Source organism: Diabrotica virgifera, chromosome 2 (assembly GCF_917563875.1).
Source record: "Diabrotica virgifera virgifera chromosome 2, PGI_DIABVI_V3a".
In the NCBI taxonomy this organism is placed as follows: Eukaryota; Metazoa; Arthropoda; class Insecta; order Coleoptera; family Chrysomelidae; genus Diabrotica; species Diabrotica virgifera.
The window spans coordinates 208537153-208564360 of record NC_065444.1 but is presented as its reverse complement, the minus strand read 5'-3'; the positions used below and the strand labels follow the sequence as shown (position 1 = coordinate 208564360).

The 27208-nt window shown below is 33.2% G+C and overlaps 1 protein-coding gene across 2 annotated transcripts; it reads right to left on the bottom strand.

Annotated features, from left to right (window-relative positions):
- Positions 1-254: 254 nt before the first annotated feature.
- On the bottom strand, positions 255-26985 carry LOC126879793 (mesocentin-like). Of its 2 annotated transcripts, none has more exons than XM_050643054.1 (3): positions 26577-26985; positions 18555-18617; positions 255-9996 (listed from the first exon to the last, which is right to left on the bottom strand). In XM_050643054.1, exons 1-3 carry the CDS (start codon positions 26651-26653, stop codon positions 7617-7619), a joined length of 2520 nt encoding a protein of 839 aa, XP_050499011.1. In that variant the 5' UTR covers positions 26654-26985; the 3' UTR covers positions 255-7616. The 2 variants fall into 2 exon arrangements, with proteins under 2 accessions (XP_050499011.1, XP_050499012.1); XM_050643055.1 differs by lacking the exon at positions 26577-26985 and adding an exon at positions 15981-16144 and having other exon boundaries at positions 18555-18619.
- Positions 26986-27208: the final 223 nt, after the last annotated feature.

Here is a 27208-nt window from a genome sequence, read left to right as displayed (position 1 = left end):
ATGAGAAGGAATGCATTTTATAAGCAGGTGTTGTAATTATTGTATTGCTTGTTTTGATTTTATTACTTGTTTCGTTTAATACCTGCTAGTAAACATACACTTCTAATATGGTCGAAATAATCTTCTTTTGGTCTTTTTGATATCCTCCCTTGTAATTATTCTAGTATTATATTTTACTGACTTAGTAAAATTGTCTTGACTTATTTTCTTTCGGGAGTATCTTAATTCATTGCCGGTACCATAAAAAAATTAGATTAAAGATAAAACAGGTAAAACTATTTATTTTTACAGCCTAGTACAATAGAGATGAAATATTAGGTTTGTTCTAGCATCAGTTTCAAACGGTTTGAAATTATCAGAAGCATGCGCATTTGTTTGATGGCGTTCAAGCACACAAATTACTAGTTTGAAGTTTGAAACCACTAGTCGAGCGTTCTAACGAAAGTAAATTTTGATTTGGAAACTGACTTGAAGCTGTCAAAAGTATGTAGGTATACCAAAGCTGTATACCATAAATCACAAAAATACTAGATTTATTGTAAAAGGTATATTTAAAATACCCTAAATAAGTGTTACATTAAAACAAAACGTTCATCATAACAAATCCATCATCAGTGTTACTAAAAAGCCAAAAAATAGCATGCCTAAGCCACCAAGATGTTTTGCGTAAAATCCTTTAAATGCAAACAGTTATGTTATGTTACATATTAATAAAAAAGTTGTAAAGATGTTGTAGATATGCCTGGATATTACCCACGGCAACACAGGACTCTTTTTTAATATGTTTTAACTATTTCTTGTCATTATTTACGCTTATAACATTAATTTTCAATATTTAGCATACATCTTGAAAATTTGGATACTTATAAGAAAAGTGTATTTCTAATCTAACCTCAAAATTATAGATAAAAACAAACATGAACCAGTCACATTTGACGTTGGTATTTTCTCCAATAAAAAACGTTCTAGCAAAATATAGTTTACTACCCGTTTGTGGATTGAACATGCGCAGTAAAGCAGTACAATATCTGGTGCCAAACCATAAGAAACTACATGCTAGAACAAACTTATTGTTTTAAGAAATCCAATACACATTAGTTAAACTATATATGAATTAATTACAACTATTTTAAATACATTAATTACACCTAAATAATTTGAATCAATGACTTGTTAACAATTAAAATGAATGGAGAGACTATGAATAATATAATACATGCCGTCATAATGGTTTATGACGGTACAAGAACAAGAACATGAACACAACGAATGGATTTAAACTGATACTATGGTCAAAGTTACGGAGCGTCTGAAAAAAAAACACTCATAGAAGCATGCACATATTTTGTATATAACAAGATAAATACTAAATTTTAAGAAACCTAAGTCATTTAAATTGAAAATGATACGCTCAGCCTGAAGGCTTACACCATAATATGAAGTTCCTGAATGAATAGACTAGAGTAGAAAACTAAACTAGACAAGTAGTACCTACTGTTATAAATGACAAATTAGTGAGATACTAACAGGGAACGATCTATATTATGGGAATTTGGGGATTTACAATTACAATCCACTCCCACATAAACGGGAATACAAAACTCCATGGTACGACGAAAGGGTAAAAGCACTAGCAAATCAAAAGAAACAAGTTTTCCTAACATACAAAAGAGCGAAGACACCGGAGGCACGTGAAGACTTCGTAAAAATCAGGAATAGAGTAAACCAAGAAATAGATAACATCAAAAAAGAACACTGGGAGAAATTTACCAAACATATGAAATACGACCTCTATGGATCCCAAGAAAAGGTGTGGATGATGAAAAGGAGACAAAAACAGAAATTAATCAATTTGTACGTATAGATAACATTACGAAGGAACAATGGATTGAGCATTTCACGAAATTATATGGAGAAGGAGAAGAAGAGAACAGAAAAGAAACATTAACGAAACTCACGATAAAGTACTAATATCAGAAGAAGAGCTACAAGAACTAATAAAAAAAATTAACAAATAGAAGAGCACCTGGTCCTGATAAGATAAAGATAAACAAAGAACTGCTAAAATATGGAGGACAACACTACTCAAATGGCTCCTAAAATTATTCGTCGATATAAAAAATATCGGAGTAGTACCAGCGGAATGGAAGAAAAGTCTGCTGTTACCGATACTTAAAAAGGGAGACTCGAAAAATCATGAAAATTATAGAGGCATTAGTCTGATGAATAGTACATTAAAATTGTTGACGGCAGTCATACAATTTTTATCAGACAAATAATAGAAAAGCCTATTGACTATGGAAAAACCAGCATACATGTGCTTTGTCGAGTTAAAAAGTGCTTTTGACAGGGTGAGACGAAATTCATCTCGAAATGAAAGTTTATTACAAGCTGAACAAATAGACCATCTGATAATAAGGATAATTAATGAAATTAACAAGAACAACAAGACCAGAGTTATAATGTCAACAGGACAAACAGAATGCATATAACTAAAAGGAAGAATCCGCCAAGGAGACTCGCTCAGTCCATTGTTACTCAATATGGCGATAAATCAAATAATTCACGACGTAAGGAAACGATATGGACACCACATGGGAGAGCATAAAATCACGATGGTATGCTATGCCGATGATGCAGTACTAATTGCTGATAACGAGGATGACCTACAAAGGCAGCTCCACACCTTCTATATCACATCAAACAAAATTAATATGAGAATATCAGTAGAAAAAACTAAATTATAGTAATCAGTAAAGAACCGCGTAGATGCAAACTAGAAATAGACGGCAAAATTATAGAACAAGTAATGAAATTAAATTACCTAGGAGTAGAGATCACTAGTGATAGGAATATAAGAACAGATACCACAAGGCAATCAGCAAAAGCAGCAAGAGTAAGGGGTTGCTTCCGAGAAGCCATATAGAGAAACAAATATCTGACCACGAAAAGCAAAATGAAAGTATACAAGACAATAGTAAGACCAATCCTAACATATGCAGCGAAGACAAGGAGCGATACAAGAAAGACGAAACAACAAACCAACAATATCGAAATGAAAGTATTAAGATCAATAGCAGGCATATCCTTAAGAGACAGACAAAGCAACAGGAGTATACGCGAACAATGCAAAATTCAAAATATTAACAGGTAGATAAAAACAAGAAAGAAAAACTGGAGCGAACATGTAAGCCGAATGGGACCAGATAGATTAGCGAACATCTGTAAAAACAACAAGCCGTATAACAGAAGACCCGTTGGAAGTCCGCCGAAAAGGTGGAACGACAATGTACAGTCAACAACAACTGAAACAGAATAAGAGGCAGACAAGCAGGAGTAATCTTAGTCGCACGAAGAAGAAGAATCCATCCCGATAAAAGATTACTCGAATCACATTATAAAAGATAAAATTTAAATTGATCGAAAAAAAGTAAAATACCACCTCTCCTAAGCCATTTATTAACTAGTTTTGATGGGAAATAAGCCACAATTTTACTAAAAAAATTATTTTATTAACGTTTCGACGCCCAAATCGGGTGTTGTTGTCAAAATACAAAAAATATTAATGAATTAAACAAAAATGTTGTTGCTTAGTAAAAAAATTCTTCTAATAATTTATTTAATCTGACTCATTTATATCGGCAATTCAGATATATATTAAACATTTTAAAGTTGAAGACTTTAAAATGATATTGCCAATATTTATCAGTTGCGTTCCTGGGACGACTTTATTGAAAGATAGTTCATTCGATTACATGAAATCAACCCCAACTCAAGAATATCCGTCACAAATAAATCATAACATGTGATGTCTTTAAAAAGACAACCACATGCAATGGTGACAGTAAAATTCTCGCGCTAGAGATTCCATAGTAAATCACAAGAAAGAAACACATAGTAAAAAGAGAAAAATCAAAGAAGCGGCTCTAATTATGCTAAATGAAACCAATTGTGTCGCAAATTCCTCGGTAGAATGCAGTAGGATGTGGTTGCCCATACTAAAAGAGGAAGTCAATAGAAAAAAATACCAGGATTAGTAAGTCAATAACATATCGAGTTTTGAGAGTAAACTAAAGTAAGACCCAATACTTACGATGTCGGGATAGTATCACGAGGCTTTTTTCCTGGTTTTCCCTCGTGATTTACTATGGAATCTCTAGCGCGAGAATTTTACTGTCACCATTGCATGTGGTTATCTTTTTAAAGATAGATCACATGTTATGATTTATTTGTGACGGATATTCTTGAGTTGGGGTTGATTTCATGTAATCGAATGAACTATCTTTCAATAAAGTCGTCCCAGGAACGCAACTCATAAATATTGGCAATATCATTTTAAAGTCTTCTATTTTAAAATGTATAATAATATATGTCTTTATTGCCGACATAAATGAGTCAGATTAAATAAATTATTAGAAGAATTTTTTACTAAGCAACAACATTTTTGTTAAATTCATTAATATTTTTTGTACTTTGACAACGACACCCGATTTGGGCGCAGAAAGGTTAATAAAATCATGAAAATGAAGTAAAAGACAGACGTATTGTCCTTTTCATGAGCATTTTTCAGTGCGTAACAAATGATCGGAAAAAGGGTAGGTCCGTGATAATACACATTTATGACATTTATTCTAACATGACATTTTAGTTAAATCTGACAGTTGTCACATTTTATTTTCAATTTGGAATAAAAACAAATCAAATGTGTTTCTTGCATTTATAAAATGGTATTTTCTTTGATTTGTATAGTCTTATAAATTATACAGATTATATTTGTAATATTATTATCTAATTAAAAAAATATTTTTTTTATTGTGGCGCCATCTATCGACAACTAGAATAACTAGAATAAATGTTGTAAATGTCTGTAATCACGGACGTGCCTTTTTTCTGTCACATACAATTTAATGTGTTAGAAAAAAATCGAAAAACTGTGACGCACTGAAAGATGATCATGAGAAAAAGAATACTCTCAATCATTTATTGTAACTTCCGACGACCGGTTTCGCTCTCTAAACTATGCAGAGCATCTTCAGGTCAACGGTTACAAGTCACTAAATGCTACAAATAAAAAACCAGAGTTAGAATACATAAAAGTAGTGAAAATAGCAGACAAATACATATGCATGTAAAAAAGGGGGCGGTAACAAACGTCCCCAAGCTTACAAACACATGCAGATGTATATCGTCTATAATCATGCAATTATAACGTGTCATACTTACATTGGGATACAAGGAGCTACTACCTCAGTATTCATTAACATGATGTTATTGCTTAACTTAAGCAATAACATCATGTTAATGAATACTATCATGAGGTAGTAGTATCATTAAGTTAACCCATTAACCGCCAAGCAAAGAAATACTGCGATAATATGTAATATATTTGAGTTATTAGAGTAAAATAAACTTAAACATTCGTAAAAAAATTGTTTTACACTTTGATAATGGCAGGTTTCACAACAACAAAATGGTTCGTTTTCGAACCTTTGGCGGAAATGAGGTATAAAAATTTAAATACACAATTTTATTTTTTGTGAAAAGTCTCAAAACATTTAGAGTGTAAATGGACCTGGAAGTTTTGATAAGTGAACAAAAATAGTATGGTTAGAACATTGCCTACACCTTGTCCAGCTTCTTTCTCAAAAACGAAGTCGAACGGCCCTTTATCTTTTTTAGAAATTATTTTAGATATTTCCAGTTTACACTTTCTAATCCTGTATCTTGCACTGTGCCAGTTGCATAAATTCGACAAATCGACATATTGTCTACAACACTACACAACCTTCCTTATGTAGCCCTCTCCCCCCTACACCCCCACCTTAGATTATAACAAAACTGAATACCAGAATACCCGTCTTTCTAAAGGTACATATCCACTACGTTCGTAATACTGGACCACCGTGGCACTGCCGCACAGTCGTTGGCGCACTGTTGCACGGTCCGGGAGCGCCAACCATCCACAATGTTCACGAACCTCTTGCACTCCGCGTTCCCTGCAACTGCTCCAATCGATACGGTATGCGCTCCTCTACATATAAACTGACACAAATTGGAACGCCAAGGCGGAGCGCGCACTGTTGCACGGTCCGGGAGTGCCTACCATTCACTATGTTTACAAACCTCTTGCGCTCCGCGCTCCCTGCAACTGCTCCCATCGATACGGTATGCGCTCCTCTATATATAAACCGCCACTTATTGGACCGCCGAGGCGAAGCGCGCTTTTTTGCACGGTCCGGGAGCGCCAACCATCCACTATGTTCACAAACCTCTTGCGCTCTCTGCAACAGCTTCCATCTACATGCATGCGCTCCTCTACATATAAACCACCACCTATTGGACCATTGAGGCGGAGCGCACACTGTTGCATGGCCCGAGAGCGCCAACCATCCACTATGTTCACGAACTTCTTGCGCTCCGCGCTCCCTGCAACTGCTCCAATCGATTCGGTATGCGCTCCCTTACATATAAACCGCCACAGATTGGAGCGCCGAGGCAGAGTGCGCACAATTGCACAGTCCGGGAGCGCCAAACGTGTCCACTATGTGGAGCAGTTGCAGGAGCTCGGAGCGCAAGCATAGTGAATACGTGTTTTTACACATAATAAAGAAATATCCCAACAAATTACTGCCTCTGCATTTCCTTGAACTCATTCCTGATCAGACAGGATTATATGTCGACTTCCGCCAATGGTTCGTTATCGAACCATTATTTTCAAACACGAGATTTGAGGACTCAGAAATTTTTTTTGTATTTTTATAACAATTGGTGTACAAATAGGTTAAAAAAAATAATGTTTTAATTTATTTGACCACAAAAGTGTTATGCCAATAAAATTACTACAGTAAAAATAAAGTTGTGTCGAAGGATTGAAAATGTCGGACATTTAGAAAATATTTTTGTGATGAAAGCATGAGTTTGGAAATTAAAAAGAATTAAATTTAGTTACACTTATATCTTCTGGTTGCTTAAAAAATACAAAGATTTAAAAAAAATTAACGAATTGTCAAAAAAAAATTCTACAAAAAAATGGTGCGTTTTCGCACCTTTGGCGCTAAATGGGTTAAGCAATAACATCATGTTAATGAATACTGAGGTAGTAGCTCCTTGTATCCGAATGTAAGTATGACACGTTATAATTGCATGATTATAGACGATATACATCTGTATGTGTTTGTAAGCTTGGGGACGTTTGTTACCGCCCCCGTTTTTACATGCATATGTATTTGTCTGCTATTTTCACTACTTTTATGTATGTTGTTCAACATTGGCTTGATCTTATGCATCTTTAGCATCTTTTACAACCAGACATTGTTCTAACTCTGGTTTTTTATTTGTAGCATTTAGTGACTTGTAACCGTTGACCTGAAGATGCTCTGCATAGTTTAGAGAGCGAAACCGGTCGTCGGAAGTTACAATAAATGATTGAGAGTACGTCTGTCTTTTACTTCATTTAAAATGAACTCTCACATGCAACCCATTCAACAGTTAATAAAATCATTTTTTTAGTAAAATTGTGGCTTATTTCCCATCAAAACTAGTTAATTGCAAAAATTCCACAAGAAAATAGTTTCAGAACAACATGAAACCAATTATGTAATATTTATTGGAATAAACTACTGACTGATGCTGAAATCACTATCAGACACTTTACTAACATTTTGCAAACTCTCCGTATCAGTATCGAGCATTTCTAAAACTTTACTTTTACCGGTCTGATTAACAGTTGCAGCATCTTTGTCTTCTAATGTATTGTCCACATTTTCCGGTAGTACCACCTCTCCGAAGGTTTTGTCTTCCTTATTTTGCTCTGTCGGATTTTCGGCAGGATAATTGGATACTGCTTGGCCGTTTTCATCATACTGTCCTTGTTCGTTGTACTGAAGAGGCTGCCCATTGTCATCATATTGCTGAAGTACTTGGCCCGTTTCGTCATACTGAGGATACTGATAAACTGGCTGTCCGTTTTCGTCGTACTGGACAGGTTGACCGTTTTCATCGTACTGGACAGGCTGGCCGTTTTCATCATACTGAATGATTTGACCATTTTCGTCATACGCGATTGGCTGGCCCGACTGGTCATAGTAAATTGGTTGACCATTTTCGTCCAATTGAGTGCTAGGTATTGGTTGACCGTTTTCATCGTATTGCACAGGCTGCATATCAGGATCGTACTGAATCGGTTGTCCGTTTTCATCGTATTGGATTGGTTGTCCCGTTGAATCATATTGGATGGGTTGACCATTTTCGTCGTATTGTATAGGCTGCGTATTAGGATCGTACTGAATCGGTTGTCCGTTTTCATCATATTGAATTGCTTGTCCCGTTGAATCATACTGGATGGGTTGACCATTTTCGTCGTATTGAACTGGTTGATTATTTTCGTCGTACTCTATTGGTTCAACTGGTTGATTATATTGTATTGGTTGGCCTTCTTGGTCATACTGTATTGGCTGGCCTTGTTGGTCATATTGTATCGGTTGACTTTGTCCGTCATAATGTAAATCTTGCCCGTTTTCATTATATGGAAGGGGTTGTCCGTTTTCGTCATATTGAATAGGCTGTCCATTTTCATCGTAAGATACTCCATTAGGACTGTATTGAACAATCTGGCCATTTTCGTCATACTGAAGAGGTTGACCATTTTGATCATATTGAATATCTTGGTCATTTGATTCATACGGCAGGGGTTGACCATCCTCACTATATTGTGCTTGTGAGTCGTAGTTACATTCACCTTTAGCCTGAGTTTCTAAAGCAGTTGAATTGGGCTCATGTTGTTGCTGAGCAGATTGTGTACTTTCAGATAAATCAGGGTTTTGTTCTACATTTTCCTGAACTGGAAGCTCGCTTGGTAAGATATCTTTAGATATATCAACAGACGAGACATTGTCTTCATTACATGACTGATTATCAGCAAGACTTGGTTCAAATACAGTCTGTTTATTTTCTGAATGATCTTTATCATACATGTTTTCCTTATCATCCTCATCGTCATTTTCCTGCTGATTATTGATAAAACTGCTGTCAATTTTTTTAACCTCAACAAACTCATCAGTTTCATTCGTAATGGATAAATTGTTGGAAAGACACTCGGGTTTTGATTCAATTTCGTTAAGTCTGGTATTATTTGTATCTTGATTATAATTTTCTTGTAGATTATTTTCCTGTTTTGTACCATTTTCGTAATTCGAAATATTATGAAAGCCTTTATTTTCTTTAGATATAGGTTGGAGCTGTATTTCCTGCTCATTCTCTACAAATACACGTTTTTCTTGCTTGTTGGCGTCCTTATCTCCATTGCTCGGTACTGTATCGGATTTAGTATTTTGTGTTATACACTCGGTACCATCTTTACTTTGAGTCAGGTCACTAATATCTGATTTGTTATCATCGTCTACATCACAAGAAAATTTCACATTTGCCTTTCTACTAGTTTGTCGGTCGCCTTGGTTTGGATCTTTGTTATAATGTCTACTATATATTGAATTCATGATATCCTCTGCTATGGATTGAGCTTTATTGGAATCAAAACCGTATTCTAATTTGTGTTTTAATACTTCCAATTTATCAAGTTCGGCATTTTCCATTTTTCGTTTTTCTAGCAGATCCCTGCATTTTTGGGATGAAATACTTTGTAAATATCTATCAAGAATTTCCATTTTTTCGTCGTTAAGTTTCTGCTCATCCTCGCAATTATTATTTGTAGGAAAAACATCTTCGTTGCATGTAGTTGTGTTTTTTGGTATTGTACTATATTGTGGAGTATTTATTACAACTTTTGGCGGGACTTGTTGGCCGGAAACCCTTTGCAAATAGTTGTGGTAATGTTTTCTTAGATTTTTAATGCGTTCTGTTTTCGATGTCAGCATATCGATGCGAGTTTCTATCCGTTCCAGGGTTCTTACTATTTTTTCATTGCGTTCTTGTCGCTTACGGTCTTCTTCTAAAAATTTCTTGTACTGCGATCGTAGTCTTCTGTAATACACTTGTTCCCTAAAACAATTACCATTTTTAAAATATTTATCTATTTTTGTAATCAAAAATATTTAATATGCAGACTTATTACTATTATTTATTATTAGTCCACTAGAATATAGGTATTCTCGTTCATCACCAAATGACTGCTATACAGGATGAGTCACCTCTAACGGGACAGAAGATTACAGCGAAATGGTAAAAGATTTGAAAAAAAATTTAAATTAGTAGTTTGTAAGTTGATAAAATCTACATTTTAAAATTATTTTGAAATATACAGGGTGTCCCAATAAATGGCGGCGTATCAAAGTTATATTTTTTCTTATGGAACACCCTGTATTTTATTGCATTTTTTGATTGTCCACAAAAAATAAGGTATAGTTTTATAAGGCTTCCCTATACCTATGTACAGAGTATTCTGAGTTATGGTGACTTTTCTTAAAATGTAAAGTTTTAAAGAAGGCATATTGTCAAGTTATATAAGAAATTATGAAAAAAATACTTTTACATCTAAATAGTTGGATATTGGTTGAATGTATTCCATGATTAATTATTACACAAATATTTACAGGGTGTTCCACATTTAGAGTTTCATTATTGGATTATTAAATGTGTCATATGATGCTTATTTTAAATGGAACACCATGTATATTAATACACCATTATGCTAAACGAAGTCACCTCTTTCGAATGGTATATTGATGTCCTATACCTAGGTCTCATAGTTATTGCGTAATTTACAATTATTTAAATTCTTAATCTGTAAATCGAGTTTAAAAAAAAAAGATGTATCTCATTGTATGAGATTGTCATTTTATGACAGTACGGTCTGGTAATTATCAAAAATATGAACATCCGTGTATGATATTCAAATTTAATTGTTCCTAAAAATGAATAATCACGTTATCTACGAAAGAGTAGACATGGTACTTTGCATTGGGGAGTGTTTGCAAAATTGTATCTTACCTTCTTAAGTTTACGCTCAAAAGTATCCTGATAGAAGACACCCAAAAAGGACGTTTTTGAGAGATTTCAATAGATTCCGTGCTACTGGTAATGTTGCATACGGAAAGTTAAATAAAAATAAACCAGTTATTTGTGATGACGTCAAGGAGCTTGATATCCTGCTTTCTGTTACGGAAAACCCAAATCCTAGTAAAGAAAAAATTTCGGGTGAATTGTAAATCAGTCAAACGACTGTTAGAATACTTAAGAGAAACCACTATTATCCATATAAAACTCAACTACACCAGTATTAGACCAAACAGGATTATGATAAATATTTAACTTATCGTTTATGGACTTTAGACTTTATAGAAGATCCTGATTTTTTTAATGTATTGTATACAGACCAATATACCTAGTTTTCATAATAATGGTCTAGTAAATAAACATAATTTTAATTTCATTATGATACAGTAAACAAATATTTATTTCGTACAGTTTAAAAATCGAGAGTGACTATAAATATTATTTTTAAAATCAATTTACCGTTTAAGAAAATTGTAAATTACGCAAAAACTATGACTCCTAGTTATAGAACATCCCTATACCATTCAAAAGAGGAACCTGTGCTTAGTACAATAATTTATTAATATACATGGTGTTTTATTTAAAATAAGCATCATATGACACATTAAATAATCCAATAATGAAACTGTAAATTTTGAACACCCTGTAAATAAATGTGTAATAATCAATCATGGAATGCATTAATTGTAAAATAAAAACCAGACCGTACTGTCATAAGGTGACAATGTCATACAATGCCATTAATTAACTACATCTTTTGTTTTAAAATCGATTTACAGATTAAGAATTTAAATAATTGTATATTACGCAAAAACTATGAGACCTAGGTATAGGACAACCATATACCATTCGAAAGAGGTAAAATTGTTTAGTATAATTATCTATTAATATACATGGTGTTCCATTTAAAATAAGAATCATATGACACATTGAATAATCCAATAATGAAACTGTAAATTTTGAACACCCTGTAAATAAATGTGTAATAACTAATCATGAAATACATTCAACCAATATTCAAATATTTAAATGTAAAAGTATTTTTTTTTATAATTTTTTAAATAACTTGAGAATAAGCCTTCTTTTAATACTTTACATTTTAAGAAGAGTCAACATAACTCAGAACACTCTGTACATAGGTATAGGGAAGCCTTATGAAACTATACCTTATTTTTTGCTTACAATCAAAAAATGCAATAAAATATAGGGTGTTCCATAAGAAAAAATATAACTTCGATACGCCGCCATTTACTGGGACACCCTGTATATTTCAAAATAATTTTAAAATGTAGATTTTATCAACTTACAAACTACTAATTTAAAATTTTTTTCAAATCTTTTACCATTTCGCTGTAATCTTTCGTCCCGTTAGTGGTGACTCACCCTGTATAACATTCTTGGAGGTGCTGATCATGCACAGCAAAGGAATGTGTTTTCACATTACTTTACTGCGCATGATCTCGGAGTTCTATACCTCACGTCCTATAACAGCTTCTTGACGATAAACGAACTGTATAAAACACAACCTAGACTGACCACATAACGAAAACCAGTTAAGGGGATAGAAATTTTTGAGAGAAAAATTCTCAGAAGTATCTTTGGACATTAACATGACCCTAATAGCAACCAATACCGAATGAGAATAAATGCTGAGATCAAGCAGATGTATAGATCGAGCGACGTAGTCCAAGAAATTAAATCTCAACGTCTAAGGGGGGCTGGTCATGTCCATAAACCCCCTAATAACCGCCCTGCGAACTTAATCTGCGAGGAAGCCCTAACAGGAAGAAGGCCCGTAGGACGCCCACGAATGCGATGGAGAGACAATAGATGGTCAGATTTAAGAACACTGGGGCTACCCACTGACCCAATGAACGACCGTTCGAGATAGAAGCAAGTTATGCAGTCAGCCAAGACCCACCCCGGGTTGTAGTGCTACCAGAGGAAGAAGAAGAAGTTAAGGGGGTAAGCGCAAAACCTTCGAATTTCACTCTTCTGTAATAGTATATTAGACAATAAGCATTTAATGATGGTCATTATGATCCGAGTATGACGGATACGAAACGAGCCGCGTAGCGGAGAGTTATAGCATACGAGCCTTCATAATGATATGATAATTAAATGCAAGTCGTACATGATTTTTTTCTATGATCATTCACAACAAAAAATTGATTAATTTTGTAACGCAAACAAATTAAGTAGTTACATGGTTAAATTAACTATTTTGTTGATACATTTATATTTTCGCACAATCGAACAGGTTCATAGGGTAGTCAGAACCGCAAGAGATGCACTCGAGAACAAGAAATATTGTACAGCAGCCTTCCTGGATGTCTCCCAAGCCTTCTATAAGGTATGGCATAAAGGTCTAATATCAAAACTTAAAAGACAACTGCCTCATCCAATTTGCGTGCTCCTACAATCATACCTCACCGGCAGATCGTATCAGAGAAAATTAGGGAAGGTCCTCACTACTCTACATCCCATCCACTCTGGCGTACCCCAAGGAAGTGTCCTTGGACCCACACTGTACCTCCTGTTCACAGCAGATATAACAACTTCAGATCGTACAACAATTGCAACAAATATGCTGATGACACTGTCCTAATGGCCTGCCACGAAAATCCGACCCTAGCTTCTCAGATACTACAAAGTCACTTAAATAGACTTGAAATATGGTTTAGACTGTGGAGAGTCAAAGCTAATAGTTCCAAGTCAACACACATTACGTCTACACTAAGGAAGGGGATCAATCCAGCTGTATCCTTTAACAACACACCACTGCCAAAAAGAAGTGACGTCAAATACTTGGGGATTTACCTAGACAGCCGCCTAACATGGCAAAAGCATATTTGGAACAAACGACTGCAACTGGGACTCGTAAAGATGTACTGGTTCATGAATCAAAAATCACGCCTAGACAATAAACTGATCTACAAATGTGTACTGAAACCCATCTGGACGTATGGTATCCAAATCTGGGGAACTGAGAGTGAAACAAATTTACTCAAGATACAGGGCTTTCAATCAAAAGTTCTAAGGCAACTGTGCCAAGCTCCTTGGTACATTTCCAACGATAATATATATGTTACCGTTAAAACCCGAATTTACTAGGAAAAACTAGTTTTAACTAAGCGCTTTAGACAATTCTAGTTTTAACTAGTCAAAACTAGATTTAACTGCTACATTCAGTTAAAACTAGAAATCCCGAACGGATTTCATTTAGAGTAGATTATACTAGTTCAAAGTAGTTTTTTTTTTGGAGAGCAGAGATATAAGAACGTGAAAAGAACGTGTTTTGGAAATTATTTTACAAATGGAAGAGACAGAGAAGAAAGAAAGTCACTACAATGTTGTGACCAAAAGCATATATAATAAATTAATGGTCGAAGTACAAGATGCGGAACTGTCTGCCAAGAAAACACCATTACAAAATCAAAGACTAAAATGATTTAGAATTGTTGAAGTTGGCGAAATAAAAAAGTTAGCTTCAAAAATAAAATTGATCCCATCAAATATTATGTACCTGTCGAAAATATTTTTGGCATAATTGAAGCAGCCCATGTTGCTATTTTTCATGGAAATCGGGATAGGTTGAAGACTGAAACCGTCAGGAAATAAGCAAATATAACTTTTTATTGATATGATCAATACTTTTATACCAATGTGTGAAACCTGCCAACGGAAGAAGAGTAACAATATAAAAACAAAACGTAAGAGGTCTTGTGTCCAAACCTATATTGCATTCAGAAATGAATAGTCGCTGTCAGGTAGATTTGATCTATATGCAATCACAAGAGAATCGCATATAAACTACTCTAAATGAAATCCGTTCGCGATTTCTAGTTTTAACTGAATTTAGCAGTCAAATCTAGTTTTGACTAGTTAAAACTAGAATTGTCTAAAGCACTTAGTTAAAACTAGTTTTTCCTAGTAAATTCGGGTTTCAACTGAAATCGGGGTTTAACGGTAACATATATAGGGATCTCCAAGTCCAAACCATCAAAGAAATTATTTAAAAATCAAAAATGAATAACCATTTTCAATTTCGTTGCAAAACGAAAACACAGCCCAACCATATTCTAGTCCAAATAGAGAGTGCTGCAAGCATCCCTACCGGTTTCGAAACTTATTAGTCTCTCATCAGGAGGCACATATGCTGCTATCCCTGATCCAACCAAAACAAACCCCAGCGTGCAGTCCCGGATTGCAACGAACGAAATGGCATAGATGCCCTAGCGGCAACTGCTTGCAAAAAGACTAAGTTTTTACTCTAATGGCATATAAAACAACATAATGCTATTCTACACCCCACCAGAATGAAAACAATGGTTACACCTCCGAGGCTTCTACAATTTGCAAGCCATACGGATGCTGAGACTAAGGAAGATGAGGGAATTCTACAATTTACAATTCACGTCCCATCTGCTCAGCGCGGTAAAGTTCCAACGAGAATGGTTCCCTTCTAAGAAATTATTTCTCTGTGCTCCAAGTACCACAATAGACTACAGGTTCACCCAAACATATTGGTCACCAATCTCCTGAAACCCCTACAGAACAGAAAACTAAAAAGAACAGACACTCTTGACCTCAACAAGAACTAATCATTTTAACTTATTACTATTGTACTATTCAAATTAATTATTAATAATTGTATTAATTCAATTATTATTATTGTACTCTTTTAGGTATTCACTACTGGGTGAATACTGACTGTGTCACTTTCTTAACACTCGTATGTATTGTTTATTATTTTGTATAAAATAGATTGCAATAAAATGGATGTCAAAAAAATATTATATTTTCAATCTTTATAATAATGAAGCTCATTATAATACAGTTAGTGAAATCATAATTGATATATTAAAGTATGAGAGTAGAAAAAGATATTTATATTATTTTAATTTGACAACTTTTGAAAATAACCAGAGAAATAAATTTGCCCATAAATAAAGTACTGTCCAAGATACCTTCTTCTTTCTTCTTATTCCATCTCCTTTCGAAGGTTGGCGATCCAAATGGCAACTGTAGCTTTGGAAACAGCTGCACGAAAAATTTCTGTGGATGAACGGTCAAACCATCTTCTCAGGTCCCTCAGCCACGGAATAAGCCATATTCATGTCATAAAGACGTGCTAGAAAGTGCATCGAATACAACAATTCGTTTATAGAAGTAGATAAATTAAAAACAGTTTAACAGTGCCGCTATCATTAGTCAGTGTAATAGTGACAGATGATAACGAAGTCTTGATTAACGTTTCAGCTTATCATGTATGAAATGATTACCAAACATTGTTCTTTTTTGTGTAACATCATTAATGTTTTCGATTTTCTATATCTGTTAATAAATACATCAAGTATGTATTTTACTTTCCATTCTTGAGTATTAACTACATTAATATTTATAGCACTTTGGAAACAGACTGTATACAGTGTGTCAATTTTAAAACTTACAATGGGCTATATCTCACGAACAAAAGCTGATATAGAAAAATGCTTGAAACTAAAATGACATGCTGTGAACTAAAATGACATGAAAGAGAACTCACCCCCATCAACCCTCTAGTCCCCACCCACCACAACCAAAAAATTTTAAATTGCAAACCCCTACTTGTGATACATCATTTAAAAGACTATAAAAAAATGCTATCCAATGGTATAAATAATAATTGTACAGGGTGTTAATATCAGGCGGCTTACTATGACTTTTATATTTGTAATGCTATCTCCCTAACTATTATTTTAAATGATAAATGTCCGTCGGTACATTTTTTTGTATAAAAACTTAATTTGCCGTTTTTGCAAAACAAGTTAAAAACATCTGTTTTTTGGTTTCTCTCAGATTCAATAATTTTTGGTTTATTTGAGACCTTTAAATATCATTAGTTTTCATCATTTGTACGATCGGTACTGTCACTAAGCTGTAGTTGTCACGATGGTTTACAGTATACCTGAACGCGTGGAGATCATTTTCATATTTGCGTCCCAGAGCCAGTGTTATTTACGAACATCTCAAATATTTAATGAAAGACATCCGGACAAAAATTTAAGTCACGTTTACGTCTGCGATTTAGTTGAAAAGTTTAGAGAAACGGGATCAGTGCAAAATAAAAAAAGGGATGCCCCAAGATTACTGAATGAAGCATCCCAAATCGAGGCCCTTGGAAATTTTGCAATAGAACCTACTGCATCAACACGTCAAGTATCTGCAATGACAGGACTTTCACATGAGTTGGTTAGAAAGATGTTGAAATTACAAAGTTTCACCCGTACAAAACACAAATTCTTCAAGAACTAGGCGATGATGATCCAGACCTACGAATTGAGTTTTGTGAACTCATGACTAAAAGAATTCGCGTTGAACCGAGATTGTTAAAAAATATTTGTTTCATTGATGAATGTACTTTTATGCTGAATGGTAATGTAAATAAACAAAACTGTCGGTACTGGAGTGATGCGAACCCGCATCGATTCAGAGAAGGTCACACTCAATATCCTGAAAAACTGAATGTTTGGGCAGGAATATTAGGCGATGCTATAATTGGCCCCTTGTTCATACCAGGCAATTTAAGTGGCGACATTTATCTCGATATGCTGGAAAACACCATCGAACCTTTAATTGTGCATGAATTAGAGAACCAAATGGACGACCAAGGCAACCTAGCTCTAGACGAAGATTTGCTGCACTTCCAATAAGATGGAGCACCTCCTCACTATGCAGCTCCAGTTAGGCACTGGTTAAATACTAATTATCCGAACAAATGGATTGGAAGGAGAGGTCCTATTGATTGGCCACCGAGATCACCAGACTTACCGCCACCTGACTTTTTTCTATGGGGTTACCTCAAGTCAGTTGTTTATAAAACTCAACCTGCGTCACTTGAGGCACTGCGAGAAAGAATTACGCAAGCATGTCGCGCTATTACAAGAACAACATTTGCCACAGTTCGTGCAGAATTTAAAAATAGGCTGTATTATTGTTTAGAAAACAACGGAAGTCACTTTGAACATTTATTTAATTGACATTTTTAACAAATTTGTAGTTCAACAAAAACCTAATTAAATTTTTCATTTAAGCCAAAGTTTCACAATTATTGCTTCACTCTGTATAATTATTATTTATACCATTGGATAGAATTTTTTATAGTCTTTTCAATGATGTATCACAAGTAGGGGTTTGCAATTTAAACTTTTTTGGTTGTGGTGGGTGGGCCCTAGGGGGTTGATGGGGGGTGAGTTCTCTTTCATGTCATTTTGGTTCCCCCTTAATATCCTAGAAACGGTTTCAAGCGTTTTTCGATATCAGTTTTTGGTCTTGAGATATAGCCCATTGTAAGTATTAAAATTGACACACTGTATAGCGTTGTATAGAGACAGAATCCTCATAGTTAAAACTACCACGAGCTTATCGAAACTAAATCTGATTGTACACGAAACATGTACAGATCGCACGGATTAAGCGAATTCACAATATGTTCGTGTAACTTATCTTGATAATAAAATATATACAACAACAATTTAATATTTTAAGATATAGGTACTTACTCTTCTCGAGACTTTTGTACCATCTCATTGAACTTCATTTCCAATTTCAGTCTTTCTTCCTCGCTAAAAATAAAAGATATTTTTATTTACGTTGTAAAATATGGAGATATACACGGTGTAACAAAAAGGTCATAAATTAAATCATACATTCTAGGACCAAAAATAGTTCGATTGAACCTGACTTATTGTCCTTTTCATGATCATTTTTCAGTGCGTAACAAATGATAGAAAAAAGGGTAAGTCCGTGATAATACACATTTATGACATTTATTCTAACATGACATTTTAGTTAAATCTGACAGTTGTCACATTTTATTTTCAATTTGGAATAAAAACAAATCAAATGTGTTTCTTGCATTTATAAAATGGTATTTTCTTTGATTTGTATAGTCTTATAAATTATACAGATTATATTTGTAATATTATTATCTAATTAAAAATAAATTATTTTTTTTAATATGGCGCCCACTATCGACAACTAGAATAACTAGAATAAATGTTATAAATGTCACCGACGAAATGTAATCACCGACGTGCGTTTTTTTCTGTCACATACAATTTAATGCGTTAGAAAGAAATCGAAAAACTGTGACGCACTGAAAGATGATCATGAGAAAAGAATATCTTAGTACAAATGTGAAGATAAAAAAAGTTATAGCACATTGAAGTTACAAAATTAAAATCGATTTTTTTCCAATATATCGAAAACTGTTCGGGATTTTGAGATTTTTTATTGAAAATGACATGGTAGGAACATCTTAAAAAAAAATAACAGTGAAATTTGTGCACCCCATAAAAATTTTATGGGGGTTTTGTTCCCTTAAACCACACCCCCAGTATTTGTGAACGTTCCAATTATATTCTTATTGTAGTACCATTAGCTAAAGACAGTTTTTATCGAGATATTTTGAACATTTGCAAAATCCACCACATACTTGCAAATATATTAACCATATAGTAAGATTACAAAGAACTGGTAACGATATACATAATGAAATAGTTATTTTCCTAACAAGTGCAGAAAGTCATTCTTTTCCGCACGCGACTGCAGTTTGCCGAACGACGCGAAGCGGGAGTTTTGCAAGCAGTCGAGTGCGGAAAAGAGACTTTCTGCAAGAGTTAGGAACAATATTTTTTCTAAGAGTCTTTAAAAAATTACCAAATCTTAATCAATTAATTTAATTAATATGAAAATACATACACAAATTAATTCTTTGACAAGGTTGTCAAAAAGAAACTTTCAATATAATTAGTTAGCATGACGACGATCTTGGTTTCCATGACGATGATTCAAAACGACTGTTATTTGACTTTCGAATATTATGTCAAAATAATTTTATTTCATCGAATTGTCGCGTTAATTTCATTAAAACAGGAACACAATAAGATATATTTGAAATAAATTAGTAAATAATATCTAAATATTAGTTTATTGCATGTATTATAATTACTTTAAGGCCATGTTAACATATCTAAATTAACACGCGTGCGGAAAAGTAAAAAACGCGTGCTGAAAAGTAACACGCGTGCGGAAAAGTGAAACTTTCTAAACTAAAATGTGTGCGCGAAAGTAGACATTTTTGCACGCTCGTAGAAAAATAATATTGTATAATCTTACTTGGGGATGGGCTCAAAAATTAGGCGTCAATGCTCTTAGAGTGCATTTTTTTTCGAATCCTGAGAAAACTAGAGATAAATATTTTTAAAAAATTTAAACTCAGAATGAAAGATTGCGTTATTACCGAGGATAGAAAGTCCCTGAAAACTTCTATAATGTTTATTTTAATAAGTTACATGGGTGAAAAAGCAGAGAAAATTTAGTGTTATTTTTATTTTCAAATATCTCATTCAACAGAAAATCTTTGTTTATTCTAAGGGACATTCTACCCTCTGTAATAATGTAGTCTATCATTCTGCGTTTAAATTTTTTAAAAATATTTATTAGTTTTTTCAGGATTCGAAAAAAATGAACACCATGTCTGTGGTGATATTTTCCAAATAGATCATTAGCTATCTTTGTCATACAATGCACTCAGGCGAACAGAATGTGGTGACAAGGCAGTGATAAACAAGGTTACTAAATATTTGACACGGCCACAAGAATAATTTCGAGTTGTTTATTAAATAATATTGATAGTGTATTTGATAAATAATTGATTTAAGACGTGCAATTAATAAAAATTTATTTATTGTTTATTATTTCTGGAAGATCCAAGCAGAGATTTAACCAGAATATATTCTGTGATCCAAGTATTTTGTTGTTAAAGATGTTTCCAAAATGTATCTAAGCGTTCAGCGTTCCATAGTAACAAGATATGAATTATTAAAAAATAACTTTTTTCTTTTCGCGAGTTTAGTTTTTGTTGTATATTTTATAAATTATTGTCATCAATTAATACATAGTTAGTGAAAAAATACTAATATTAATTAACTGAATTAATAATTTAAGCGATTAAACAAGCAAGGGTTATCCAAGAACATTCAAAAGACATCTCTAAGTTAATGATGACAATCTCATTGTGAACTAATCTACATACCAGTGAAAATTTTACTATGGTCCTTTTCATGGGCATTTTTCAGTGCGTCACAAATGATAGAAAAAAGGTAAGTCCGTGATAATATACATTTATAACATTTATTCTAACATGACATTTTAGTTAAATCTGACAGTTGCCACATTTTATTTACAATTTGGCATAAAAACAAATCAATTGTGTTTATTGCATTTATAAAATGGTATTTTCTTTGATTTGTATAGTCTTATAAATTGTACAGATTATATTCGTAGATATGTTATATAATTCGTAAATTTTTTTTCGATTATAGCGCCATCTATCGACAACTAGAATAACTGTTATAAATGTCTGTAATCACAGACGTGAATTTTTTCTGTCACATACAATTTAATGCGTTAGAAAGAAATCGAAAAACTGTGACGCACTGAAAGATGCCTATGAGAAAAAGAATACACGCAATTTTACTACACTGTAAAGAAAGAAAAAATATGGATAGCGGTATAGCTATTTGTATAACAAGGGAAGAAAGTGCTACTTTTCCTCCCGAGAATGAAGTTTACTGCTAGACGCGTAGCGGAGGGCAGTAATCATTCAAGGGAGGAAAAGGCACTTTATTCCCATGTTATACATATGGTTTTTCCACCTTCCTCAAATTAATAACAAGTCATTTTTCATTTTTACTTAATTTATTTATGTAACTAACCAACAAAATTTATTAAAACTAAAACTAGCAAGTAGGTACAATATAACTGTCAACTGTCAAATAAAAGTCAAATTATTAATGTAAACATTGTTAAATCAAAATAACAATTTAATGTTTTCTACCATTCTGCAAAATACAGGGTGTTTATAAATAAACGTTAAAATGTATAGATACTTACGTAATAGAAAATAGATATTGTACAGGGCGTCAATAAGTTATATTACATGAATCAAATACCATGACGTCACTTTTACTTTTCCTCCCTAGGGAGGAAAAGTACAACTTTGCTCCCTACAATCAGGTCCAGAAAAGTATACTTTCGGCAGAGGTAGGTGGAAATAGCTATTTGTATAACAAGGGAGGAAAGTGTAACTTTTCCTCCCGAGAATGAAGTTTACTGCCCGACGCGTAGCGGAGGGCAGTAATCATTCAAGGGAGGAAAAGGCACTTTACTCCCATGTTATACATATGGTTTTTCCACCTTCCTCAAATAACAAGTCATTTTGTCATTTTTACTTAATTTATTTATGTAACTAACCAACAAAATTTATTAGAACTAAAACAACAAGTAGGTACAATATAACTGTCAGCTGTCAAATATAAGTCAAATTATTAATGTAAACATTGTTAAATAAAAATAACAATTTACTGTTTTTTACCATTCTGCAAAATACAGGATGTTTTATAAATAAACGTTAAAATGTATAGATACTCCGTAATAGAAAATAGATATTATACAGGGCGTCAATAAGTTATATTTCATGAATGAAATATTATGACGTCACTTTTACTTTTCCTCCCTAGGGAGGAAAAATATTTTCCTCCCTAGGGAGGAAAAGTACAACTTTGCTCCATACAATCAGGTCCGGAAAAGTATACTTTCGGTAGAGGTAGGTGGAAAAAATATTTGCGCGTACGTTGTTAACCATTTACAAATATTCACGAGGAAAAAATTTTCTGTAGTTGGCTGTATACCATTTATTACAAAAAACCATAAAATCCTTTATAAAAGGTATATTTGTTAAAATCCCTATACAGGGCTACATCACAGAACAGAACTAGTTTTCAATTCTGTAGTTTCTCGGTCAACCGATTGGAAACTAGTTCTGTTCTGTGATGTAGCCCTGTATAGGGATTTTAACAAATATACCTTTTATAAGGATTTTATGATTTTCTTTATTTACAAATATATGGTGGATTTTACAAATGTTCAAAATATCTCGATAAAAACTGGCTTATCGAAAAAATACTAAGAAGCAAAACGTTTTAAAAACATTATGTATAACTAATGGTACCACAATAATATTAATTTAATTGGAACGTACACAAAAATTTGGGGGGTTTAAGGTAACAAAACCACCATAAAATTTTTATGTGGTGCAAAAATCTCACGGGTATTTTTTTGTACCATAAGAATGCCATATGTCCATTTTCAATAAAAAATCTCTATATAATGGTAGGGGAGCCCAAGCGGGGATTTTTGCAGTTACTCGAGCGCGTCAGATTAGCATATGGGGAGAAACCTGGTACCCTGGAGATGTACCTCTACCATATATTGGCTCTTAACACAGGGGAGTTCGTTAAGGGGGGACCGAAAAAAAAAAATGTATCCTTAAAAAAACTCGAAATTGTCAGATTAAGATAAGGTAAGTTAAGTACATGCAAAAGAGTGTATATTTCAACAATCTGACGATTTGAGCCGGGAGTAAGGAAATGGGCGAGTTCCAGAGTTTCACAAGAAAAAAGCGAATATTTCGCGACATGAATGACCGATCGAAAAACTAAAAAATATGTGCCCAATATTTTTTAAAAATCTATCGGATGATAATAAACACAACTTCCCACGGAGAGGGGTGGGGGGTAAATTTAATATTTTAAATACGAATCCCGCGATAGTTCGCGAAATGAACATCAGATCGAAAAACTGTAAAATACACGTATTCAATATTTTTGAAAAATCTATCGAATGGCACCAAACACGACCCTCATGGATATGGGGTGGGGGGTTACTTTAAAATCTTAAATAGTAGCCCTCATTTTTATTGCAAATTTGGATTCCTTACGTAAAAATAAGTAACTTTTATTCGAAACATTTTTTCGAATTATGGATAGATGGCGTTATAATCGGAAAAAACGATTGTTGGAAATGGAAAATTAAATAAAAAAATGGCAAGCGCCCACTAAAATGGAAAACTTTACTTAACTTTTTTTGGTTTTAGGACCTACTCTTCACAACCTAATAGGTCCCCAAAGCGCTCGAGTGACTGCACATTTAGCATACTTTGCTCCCCTACCATAAATAGTTTTTGGCATATTGGAAAGATCGATTTTTATTTTGTAACTTCAAAGGCTGTAACTTTTTTTATGAGCATATTACTAAGGTAAATTATGCTCAATCGAACTATTTTTGGTCCCACAATATGAGATTTAATTTATGACCTGCTTTTTTGTTACACCCTGTATAAGGTGACAAAATATATTTAGACCAATGAGACCTACTGCTGGGACGTTTTAAACCTGATATCATGGATCAGAAATTGAGATATGTCACCTAGAAAAAGAGCAGAAGACTTTTTGATTATTTTTCTGATTCTTTTTATTTATTGTACATAGAGGTTGCGTTTTATTGTATTTCTTTATATTTCTTTTTATCTGTTAGTTTATAATAAATGTTTTCGTTCAAACTCATTTATTTATTTGATTTATGTATGTATGAATGTCGTTATCCTGCCTGGGCCAATACAGTGAAGTGCACTGGTGGCACTTCACAACACCATCCAAAAGAAATAAAAAAAGATAAACCCGAAGATATAAATAGTAACTTATATGAATTAAGTACCCTTAATTTTACTAACTATCGGGTTTATTGGGTTGAATTTGTCTGTCTGTGGTTTAAGTTTCATGTCAGTTAATATATTTTTATGTTTCAACAATTTTATTTTTGAAGTTATACTTCTTTAGGCACGAGGGTGAATTTTTATTTTGCCGGGCGCATGTGCACACCGACAGTATAATTTTAGTCGCTCAAACGTTATACGGGATCTGATTGGATGTTAAAATCATCTGTCAATATTTGTTCAAATGGATATTATGCATAAACAAATGTTGTGTATATTAGTTTTTATTGTTGTGAGGACAGAGACAAAAAGCAAGTTTATAATTATTGTAGTAACTTTCTAAATAGTTTTTAAAAGCAACCGGTACGTACCTTATTGTAAATGTATCAGTATTGTAATAAAAAACTACAAATTAAATACCTATTTGGAAAATGTACCTACCTAGCTTACCTAGCTACTTACCTGCCTAGGTAATGCTTTGATTTACCAACAAAAATCTCCATCTAATATATTGCTTTTTTAGTATATATTTTGTTGTATTTTAATTCCACAAGAATCAAACTTATTTGATTAAACTAAGACAATAAGCAACTGTCAAAAATTTTTAAAACGTTTAGATGCTATATCTTCCCACTTCATTCACGTGTCTCGGTAGTTAAATTCTGCGTGAGGTGAGTTCAAAATAATCTAACAACCTGATAGACGCAGGTTCAATTCTCAATGCAACTTTTTATTTTTTTTATACAATTGTTCAGAAATCATTTCTTTGTATCATGTTTCAATGTGTTTGCGTGTGTTTTATTCTTTTATTTTTTTAATTTTTGGTAGGTATTGTTTTAATAAAATTTTTTGGAAAGTAGTAAGTATTAAAATTAGTTTAATGTTTAAATAAAATATAAATAAAATGTTTAAAGTATATTGATTTCGTTGAAATCATATAATAGAAGTATAACTTCTTACGTGCGTACAAAGTACACACACATTCTTTTTTTTTTTTAATTTTGGGCCTTGTTAAGGGGGCCATTTCCCAATTTTCCCTCCGCGTAGATCCGCCACTGGTCTCTTAACAATGTATTACCAAATACTATTCGCGGTGTGCAAGTACTTGGAAAGGGAAACGAGAAACGACCCTGCGCGAGTCGCGGAGAAATATTGCAACTATCTTAAATAATTCATATTGTCAATTGAAATTGTCAAATTGACGTATATTTCATACCTTCTGTCAATGAAGCAGAAAAATTATATATTGCTCCACAATATTGATATGATATGCAATTATTATATAAAGGTAAATTTAATTAATTGTATTTTGCTTGCAGTACTGCATTTTAATAACTAATTTTATTTACTACATACAATTGTTGATGTTTTCATAACATAACCTGAATCTTATTTTTTCTTCTTATTATTTTTTTGGACTATGGCTTTGACAATTATCCAGTAACCAGGACTAATATAATTGGCCAATATAATTAAAAGTGCGAATAATAGTACAGAGCGTAGAAATAGGGGTCGCTTTGCCGAACTTGCACGGTCCCAATAGACTGTGTATTACTGTGTCAAAATTTGAAGCCTAAAATCTCTTATTTCATAATATTTTCATTTTTTTTTTAAATCTACTTGGTGAATAAATTAAACATAACAATATTCTATGAGAATGTTTTTATAAACATTTTTGTTAAATTACTACAATTAAAAATTCTGTGTTTTGAAAGCAAAACATTCAAAATAATTTGAAATTCATCAAATAAGTGGTAATGAAATGATTATTTTATTTAGATGAATAAAAACAATGATTTAATAAATTTTAGAAAAAAAAATCCAAAAAGGAATTTTTGTAAAACTTATATGCATGTAAAATTTATAAACATATGAACGGATTATTCAATATTTTAGTACAATACAAACATTAGAATTTCACAGGTTGGATCTCGATGTACCTACTTAGTATTAAAAAAACCCTTACCTTTTCCTTAATTTTTCTTGTAATTCAATAAACTTCTCATAATATTCAGCCATTCTAGCATTTACAGAAAAATCCATTTTGACTTGACAATAATTAATTAAAAAAATATATGATCGGTTTTGTCAGCTACTACTCGATAGTTCGATACAAACTTCCGCTCACTAATGCCACAGCTGCCACGATTTAATGTATTTTGAGTTGTATACTCAAAGGGGTAGTAATTATGATTTCTAATCAAACATGGAACTATTACCAAACCAATTACTTGAACGATTTCAATGCAATTTTCTTCAACTATAATCAGTGATAACACACGCACACTTGAATTAATTGTGTAATTTAGACCTCAGGAGGAGGTCCGAGATTTTAATGCTTTTGTTTGTTTTCTGACGCCAACAGACGAATGTGAGTAATGGATTTGCTGGGCTCGATATGTTAGAAGGGATGATACTTGGAACATATCTGCAGACGTAATTTCATAACAAGGACACACGCGATTCGGTTGCGGTACCAGGATAACAAGGATACGAACTTGACCTTTCAACGTAGGTAAATCAGACGCAAAGTGTAATAATAATTTTAATCTGGGAGGTAGCATTTAAATTTTCAATGTTATTTTATCGTATTTCATT

What these genes read in the sequence shown, in the direction of transcription:
- LOC126879793 (XM_050643054.1), bottom strand. Translation starts at nt 26,653, where the DNA reads ATGGATTTTTCTGTAAATGCTAGAATGGCTGAATATTATGAGAAGTTT. An exon ending in CAAGAAAAATTAAGGAAAAG is followed by an intron (nt 18,618 to 26,576) that starts GTAAGGGTTTTT and finishes TTTTATTTTTAG; the next exon opens with CGAGGAAGAAAGACTGAAAT. An exon ending in GTACAAAAGTCTCGAGAAGA is followed by an intron (nt 9,997 to 18,554) that starts GTAAGTACCTAT and finishes TAATTGTTTTAG; the next exon opens with GGAACAAGTGTATTACAGAA.